The sequence below is a fragment of the Chrysochloris asiatica genome, unplaced genomic scaffold (assembly GCF_000296735.1).
Source record: "Chrysochloris asiatica unplaced genomic scaffold, ChrAsi1.0 scaffold00044, whole genome shotgun sequence".
In the NCBI taxonomy this organism is placed as follows: domain Eukaryota; kingdom Metazoa; phylum Chordata; class Mammalia; order Afrosoricida; family Chrysochloridae; genus Chrysochloris; species Chrysochloris asiatica.
The window spans coordinates 15,214,829-15,223,369 of record NW_006408562.1 but is presented as its reverse complement, the minus strand read 5'-3'; the positions used below and the strand labels follow the sequence as shown (position 1 = coordinate 15,223,369).

Here is an 8,541-nt window from a genome sequence, read left to right as displayed (position 1 = left end):
CAGTGCGATGGATTGGCAAAGTGGCAGCATCATTGGGCTCAAGCATGGCAACAATAGTGAGGTTGGTCCAGGACCGGGCAGTGTTTCATTCTGTTGTGCACAAGGTCGCTATGAATTGGTACTGACTTGATGACACCTAACAACAACAAATGTGATGGCTGAAATTGCATTTACCTTGGCAGGACCACACTAAATGGCCCCGCGGACCAGACATTCCCCACCCCTGGTCTAGAATGCCACAGAAAATCTAGGAATCAGAAGATAGATCTCAGATTCTCTATTCATAGAAAGGAGAGTTGAAGCCCCAAAAATAAGTCAATAGGGGGAAGGAACCCTAGGAGAAAATTTAGGGAAACCCGGCGTTTCAGGATGTGTTTCTCCTGTATGATTCCTAGTGTGCTCAAATCCCAGTTACTCAGACCTGTGTCTGAAGGGCGGAAACCTGGCAGTGAAGTGGATTAAGCGTTAAGCAAAATTGATTAAGTCTTAGGGACAGTTGGTGGTTCAAACCCACGAGCCACTCTGCCAGAGAATGATGAGGCTTTCTGCTCCCAAAAAGATTTGCCATCTCAGATACCCTAGAGAGCAGTTCTTCTGTGTCCTATCACGTCACTATGAGTTCGAATCAACTTTATGGCAGAAGATATGTTTAGACTATGCAACCCTAAGGGGCCTGGAAGTACTTGTGAAAAGAAGTCCTCCTCAAATGCCCTTCCACCCCATCACCATCCTTGTGTTGTTGTTGTTAAGTGTCATCAAGTCGATTCTGACCCATAGCAACCCTGTATAGGGGTTCCAAGGAGCAGCTGGTGAGCTTGAACCACCAACCTTGCAGTTCAAATGACTTTGCAGTCTGACGCATTAGCCCACAACGCCACACCAGGATTCTCACCATCCTTATATACATGAAATTTGAGAACCACTAGAGGAATTCAGAAATCCTGGTGGCACTGTAGGACAAGCACTGGACTGCTAACCAAAGAACCAGCAGCTGCTCTCTAGGAGAAAGATGAGATTGTCTGCTCCCATACAGAAACCCTATATTGCATTGCTATGAGTCAGAAGTGACTGGATGGTGGTAGTATTGCTGTTTTGTGGGTTTTAGAGGAACTTGTGATGGATAGAGAGAGACTTCTCAGAGGGTCAGGTGTAAGGAGAGCCCACTGAAGTGGGGGAGAGGGTTCTATTTGTATAGTTCTAGTGTTGGGAATAATCAGGGGGAAATAGGCAACATGCATTTGGAAGTATGGTGCAAACATTTGAGGATTTGGGCCATGCATTTAACTACCATCTGTGTAAAGCTGATAGTGGGAGTCATTGGACCTGTAGAGACACGTTTCTCCCATTGCTGCCTTCGGCATGTGGCCCATCTGTAAATGTAGAGATGTGTTTTCAAAGCTACCAACCCACTGTTACTACATGACGTGTGATGTAGAGCCCCAAATAGTACCTAATTGCTTACAGGAACTTTCTCCACACTGGAACAGTGGAAGGGTTTGAAATCAGAGAAAGATGAAGTACCTGGGGAAAGAGAAAGCCAACCTTTGGAAGGAAATGCCTGTGGAGTTGGCTTTTTGGCATGTTGATGATTTCCCTCCAAGTATGGTCTAAAACAAAAATCCTCACAGCTGGATCAATGAGAAACATCAGAACAAATGGTGGTGGTTATGTGTGTGGATTCGGTTCCAACCCATAGCGACCCTGTACAGGGTTTCCAAGGCTATAAATCTTTCTCCCGCAAACAACTGTAGTTTCAAACTGCTGACCTTGCTGTTTACAGCCAAATTCATAACCACTACGCTACCAGAGCTCCTTAGAAAAAATGGAGAAAAGATATAAATTGAGAATAAATGGAGAAAAGATATAAATTGTCAAAAGATTTCATTTTGCTTGGATCCACAATCAGTGCTCATGGGAGCAAGAGTCAAGAAATCAAACCACGTATTATATTGAGCAAATCTACTGTGTTTTAAGACCTCTTTAATGTGTTAAAGATCAAAGATGTCACTTTGAAGACTAAGATGTACCTGACTCAATACTTGCTATTTTCAATTGCCTTATATTCATGCAAAAGCCAGACGGTGAATAAAGAAAACTGAAGAAGAATTGATGGATTTGAATTGTGGTGTTGCTGAAGAATATTGAATATGCTCATACCAAGGACTACCAGAAGAATGAACAAATGTGTCATGGAAGAAGTATAAGCAGAAAGTTCCTCAGAAGGGGAAGAGTGGTGAGACTTGGTCTCATGTTGTCAGGAAGGACCAGTCCAGAGGAAGGACATCCTGCTCAGTGTACTTTGTTGCTGTTGTCAGCAAAGAAGAGGAACACCTACAATGAGATGGGTTGGTATTGTCTACAACAGTGGGCTCAAACATAGCAACAACCGTGAGGATGGTATAGGACTGGCATTTCTGTGTTCTGTTGTACACAGGGCCTCTAGGTGTGAGAAGCGACTCAGTGACACCTATCAACAAAACAACATCAACACATCCTAAACTAGAGAAATTTTTTAACTGTTTCAAAAACATTATTCAAGAAATGGAAACATGTTGAACAGATTTATGATCCTCCATATCGATGCTGGAGTCATGGTGTGGCACCATAGGATAAGTATTCAACCTCAAGGTCAGTTTGAGCCACAAGGTCAGCAGTTCAAACTTATCAGCTGCTCCTTGGAAACCCTATATAGGATCGCTAAGAATCGGAATCAACGCAACAACACTAACAACAACAATATTGATGCTACCCTGTATATTTGGTTAGGACCTTTATTTTTCGTTTTTATTTGAGAACCTAAAGGTGGTTGTGGTAGAGCCTGGAGTTTCTTCTCAGCAGGACCTTGGACCATGCAATACAGGCTCCTTCCTGAAACCTCAGAACCATCAGATGCCCTACAAATGTCAGACATTTCGGTGGTGCCCCTGGCCTGGGGACAGAGGTAGGAAAAAGATGGCACTAGACACCGCTCTTGTCCTGACTCCCTGACTCAGTGGATCTCACTGCCCCGGTTCAGCCACCTTCCTTACCTGTTGCTATTATCGCCTGTGGCAACTTTTCTATGTCAGAGTAGAACTGTACTCCATGGAGATTTTAAAGGCTGATATTTCAGAGTAGATCACCAGAACTCGAGCCTCCAAGCCTTTAGCGGCTTAATACTTAACTGTGCACCTAGGGACTCTTCCTTACCTGTAAGATGACACTATTCAATCAGGGCAGCAGACTGCCTGACAGTTCCAAACACTTGGCCAGGCATCGTCTCGGTTGACCGCGTAGACAAGCACTGTCTCGGTTGATTGCTTTCTACACCTCTGGGGAAATGAGAGTGATGGACTCGAGCGATGTTTTCCACTCCTATCAGACCCAACTCTGGGTTTTTAAAACATATACTTTTAATATTCCCTTTACTACCCTGAAGTGAAATTTGTAGACCATGTCACCTGCGCAGATTTTGTAGACCAAACACACATGCGCAGGTGTTTTTAAATTTTAATGACATTCAAAGAAAATTTCATATAACATAATACAAAGAACAGTAATGTGTATATGCAGTTCAGTAAGTCAAGAAGATCCCAGTATGCCCTTGGATACGAGTACATCTGAATATGTAATATCTGTATCCTATGCATAAAGAGCCCCAGTTAGCACGGTGGATAAGTGCTCAGCTGCTAACCTGAAGGTTGCAGGTTTGGACTCGCCAGCCTCTTCTTGGGAGAAAGATGGGACAGTCTGCTTCCAAAAAAGAATTCCAACTTTGGTACTCCTATGGGGCAGTTCCTCTGCCCTGTAAGGTTGCTCTGAGTTGGAATGGACCCGCCAGCAACGAGTTTGGTCTTCAGTTTTTTTATCCTCAGAGTAACTATAAACTGACACGTACAAAACAGCAGACCATCCAGGTGTGTGGTCCAGGTTACACCGAAACTACAGCCTGCGCTTTTATTCTGAAACTGTGCGTCACTCTTGGTAAACAAGCAAAACAAAATAGAAACCTCTTTTGATTCGCATAGTAGTTGCATTCCTAGCAAGCTTAGTGCACAGTGCACGTTCAAAGCATGCAAAATAAAAATAGTTTTGTGTGTATTTATATGCAAAAGGGGTACATTTGTGAGCTCAGTTGATGTTAAACAGGTTTTTCACCAACATAAACATCCAGTGGGGTATTTCAGCATTAGACAGGAAGTGGGACAGTTCTTCCTTGTGTGGAACTGTTTTGAATATTAGAGGACACGTAGCATGTCTGCCCTCTGTCCATGCGACCACAGATGCTCCCACAACGCTCCAAACTGCCTCGTCAGGTGAGCTGCCACCTTCAGAGGTGCTAGACTTCATGATAGCACTCAGAAGGAATCTGCAGATCAAAGAGTCTGTCCTGAAGATTGCTGACCCTGGAGACAATAAGACCTTCCATGCAAAGACCAGGATCCCTTGTGGCACAGAAGTTGAAGTACTCAACTGCTAACCAGAAGATCTGTTGTTCAAATCTACCCACAGCTCCTTTGAAAGATGTGGCACTCTGCTTCTGTGAAAACGAATAGTCTTGGGACCCCTGTGGGCAGCTCTACTCTGTCCTATAGGGTCGTGAAGAGTCAGAATGCACTCTATGGCTGTGGGTTTGGATTACGGAGAAGCAGAGGAGCAAACATGAGGGCCTTTCTAACGTGTGAGTGATACAGTGATGACCCGGTCCGATCTGAGGCCGCCCAGCTCTCTGCAGCCTCAGCTCTCACCGGCTTCTCCTCCATGTTCTCTGTGTTCTTCCCACATGAGGTTCAGCTCTACACTGTCCTCACGGCTGTCATCCTCACTGCCTGAAGGCTTTCCCTTCCCCAGCACCTTGCTACTACTGTTTATTTCACAGCATCAGTGATGTGAGGCTGTGAGCTCTGGTAGCAGAGTGGTTACGAGTCAGGCTGCTAACCTCAAGGTCAGCAGTTCGAAACTACTAGCTGTTCCATGGAAGAAAGATGAGGCTTTCTGTATCCACAAAGATTTACAGTCTTGGAAACCCTGTGCAGGGTTCTATGAGTCAGAACTCACTCCAACTTACTCTGAAGTAGTAGCTTATTTCAGAAGGTTGCTTGAATTCAAATCGTAGTTACTTAACCTTCCTGTGCCTCAAGTTCCTTGTGTGTAAAATGGAGATGTAATAGTGATAGCTCTTAGAGTAATTATAATAACTTCAAAGTTGTTGGTGTTAAGTACCATCCAGTCAGTTCCGATTCATAGCAACCCTATATGAGGTTTCTAAGGAGTGGCTATTGAATTTGAGCCGCTGACCTTGCAGTGAGAAGTGCATTGCTTATCCTGCAGCGCCACACCAAGACTCCAGGCTGCTAGAAGGCTGTAAATAACACATACGAAGCATTCAACAGAATAAAGTGCAAGTCGCACTTTCTCAAGGATCTCATCCATCCCTGACCTCAATAACCACATCTGATCCCCCTATTAGCTGCCCTTGTCAATTTCTACTTTATTTGTTACGATTGGAGCTTGATATGTTTCGCCCAAGTCATTGCTTCTAATCTATAGCTTTGTGAGGACAGAGTTCACTGTTGTTTATTACCTGAAAGAGACCATGGTGTATCATGGGAGGCATCTGAGAATGGGAGGTGTATCAATGGATGAATGGATGGATACATTCTTAAAAGCAGTTGTTGGTGAAAGATCCCCCTCCACATGTCTCCTTGCCTCTGAACTATCCACTTCTTATCTTGCTTGCTTTTTCTTTTTTATGTCTTAGCCCTAACCAATGGCAATCAGAGGCAGGATCTACTGGTACAAAAAACGAGCCGAAGAGGTTTCTTCCAACAACTGTATGCTGAGCTTGGTGCTCTTGCTACTGCTGTCTTTGTTAGGTGGCATCAAGTTAGTTTTTGATTCACAGTGACCCAGTGTGGCAGAATAGAACTGCCCCCGTTGGGTTTTCTAGCGTAGCGTAGTGGTAGCGTAGTGGTTACGAATCGGGCTGCGAACCACAAGGTCAGCAGTTCGAAACTACCAGCTGTTCCGCGGAAGAAAGATGAGGCTTTCTACTCCTGTAAAGATTCACAGCCTCGGAAACCCTGTACAGGGTCGCTATGGGTCGGAACTGACTCGACGGCACATAAAACAACAACAACCATCTTTATGGAAACGGATCTCCTGGTCTTTCTCCTGTGGAGCAGCTGGGTGGGCTCCCACAGGGCAACTGAGATTTTGTTAGTTTGGTGTGTTTTTTATTGCTTGAGGGCTTTCCTTCTATATCATGATTTAAGGTGGCATTGGTGCCCTCTTGTGTACGTAACAGGCAGTGATGAAACTGTCCTATTCAGCACATTTACCTGACTTGTTCAAACATGTTAATATATATCAGACTCTTCTTGTGCTTCCATCAGGATGACTGAAATCTTTGCTGAATAAGACATTCTTTTTCAGAAACAGCCATTTAAAGTGTAAAAAACTTGCATTTATAGCATGAATTATGTTTCTTTAAGTATTTGGGCTAAATGTTACATTGGATTAGTTTTGTTGTTGTCAGGTGCCATCGAGTCAGAACCGACTCATAGCGACCCCATGCACAGCAGAACAAAACAATGTCTGATCCTGGGCCAACCTCACTAATGCTGCCACACTTGATGCCATCAATGATGCCACCTGGCCAATCCATCTCGTTAGAGGTCTTCCTCTTTTTCTCTGACCCTCCACCTTACCCAGCATGACATCCTTCTCCAGCGACTGTTTCCTCCGGAAAATATGTCCAAAGTAGGAGAGACGAAGCTTAGCCATCCTGGCCTCCAAGGAGCACTCTGGATTGTTAATCCCCATTCCAGAACACATACACACCCCACTGAATCTTTATAAAGACCAAGCAACCTGTGAAAGTCAAGACAACTCAGCTTGGCCTGCAGAACAGCTGGTGATATGAAACCATTGTCCTTTAGGTTGCAGCCAAGAGTGTAACTTCTGTCTCCACCAGACTCCATAAAGGATCAAGCAACAAAGCCTAAATAGAAAAACCAAAGCTTCAACCAGAGATGGTGCTTTAAAAAGGATCTTTGTGACCTCACAAGAGCATCAAGTATCACTTATTTCGATGAATACAGTTTTCTGAAATGTGGGGCTTATCAAGAATTAGCCATAAAATAATTTCTTCATCAGACGTTTAGGAGCCCTGACCAAGAGGATCGTTTCTAATTCCTTTTTTTTTCTCATTTTGTTTTGTTTTTTAGCAGGGGAAAAAAATGAAACTATAAAATGTGTTTTCTGTTGTGCTTTGGTTTTTGTTGGTTTTGTTTTTTTTTTTAATCAGGTGCCCTTTGCCCTCAAATTGGCTGTCAGTCCTGAGAAGTCTCCCTTCTATCTTTTTGACTTCACAGGTATGATCGACAATCTCCTCTCCCCAGACCTCATCACAGGCGAGCTCACCAGGCTGGTCCTCGCCAATGCCGTGTATTTTAAGGGTTTGTGGAAATCACGGTTCCAACCTGAGAACACAAAGAAACGGACCTTTGTGGCCGCCGATGGGAAGTCCTATCAGGTTCCGATGCTGGCCCAGCTCTCCGTGTTCCGGTGTGGTAAGTCTGCACTGGACTTTAACTTAGCCCAGGAGGAAAGCTGAGTACTGGACAGTGAGGAAGGCAAAGTGGGATTTAAAAAAAAAAACGTTCACAGTATACAAAGCTTATATGTTAATATTAATCTGTATCAACTTTTAGGTAGAAATTTTGAAGATGAAAAGAACAGTTCACAAAATATAGAATATAAATTAGCATTAAACCTGAGACAGCATTTTCAACTCATCATTAACAGTAGGGTAAGCACTGGACTACAAATCATAGTCAACAGTTCAAACTCATCAACTGTTCCTCCGAAACCCATATAGAGTTGTTATAAGTCATAAGGGACTTGATGGCACTTAACAACAACAAATTAAAAATATAATTGAAATTATTTTTCTTTTTCACATATCAAGATAAAGAAAATTTACAAAAACTGAAAGATTGATAGAGCCCAGTGGTGGCTTTTGTGTTGGGGGACATGAACGGAACGCCCTTAAGACCTGCTGGTGACTGGAAGCTTTGCTCCTTCCTATAGGCTGCCTCAAGGATTAGCAAGTTAAATAGAAAGTCCTAGTGGTGAAATGTCTAAGCACTCAGCTGCTAACCAAAGGGTTGGCTGTTTGAACTCACTAAGAAGCTCTGCAAGAGGAAAACTTGGAGGTGTGTTCCTGTAAAGATTGATATTGTTGTTGTTGTTAAGTGCCATCGAATTGGTTCAACCCATACTGACTCTGTACAGGGTTTCCCAGGAGCGACTGGTGAGCTTGAACTGCCAACCTTGTGGTTCAAATCAACTTTGCAGCCCAGCACATTAACCCATGATAGAAAACCCTGTAAGGAGCTCTGGTAGCGTTAGTGGTTACAAATCAGGCTGCTAACCTCAGGGTCAGCCGTTCAAAACTACCAACTGTTCACAGGAGAAAGATGAGGCTTTCTGCTCAGGTAAAGATTTACAGCCTCGGAAACCCTGTACAGGGTCTCTATGAGTCAGAACTGACTCCAC

The 8,541-nt window shown here is 43.7% G+C and overlaps 1 protein-coding gene across 2 annotated transcripts in view; it reads left to right on the top strand.

The window, feature by feature from the left end:
* SERPINE2 (serpin peptidase inhibitor, clade E (nexin, plasminogen activator inhibitor type 1), member 2) overlaps window positions 1-8,541 on the top strand; it is a 41,180-nt gene that overhangs the window by 8,759 nt on the left and 23,880 nt on the right. For both annotated transcript variants that reach the window (XM_006861894.1, XM_006861893.1), the window contains exon 3: window positions 7,356-7,553. In XM_006861894.1, coding sequence (XP_006861956.1) covers window positions 7,356-7,553 — 198 coding nt within the window. The remainder of the gene's footprint in view (window positions 1-7,355; window positions 7,554-8,541) is intronic.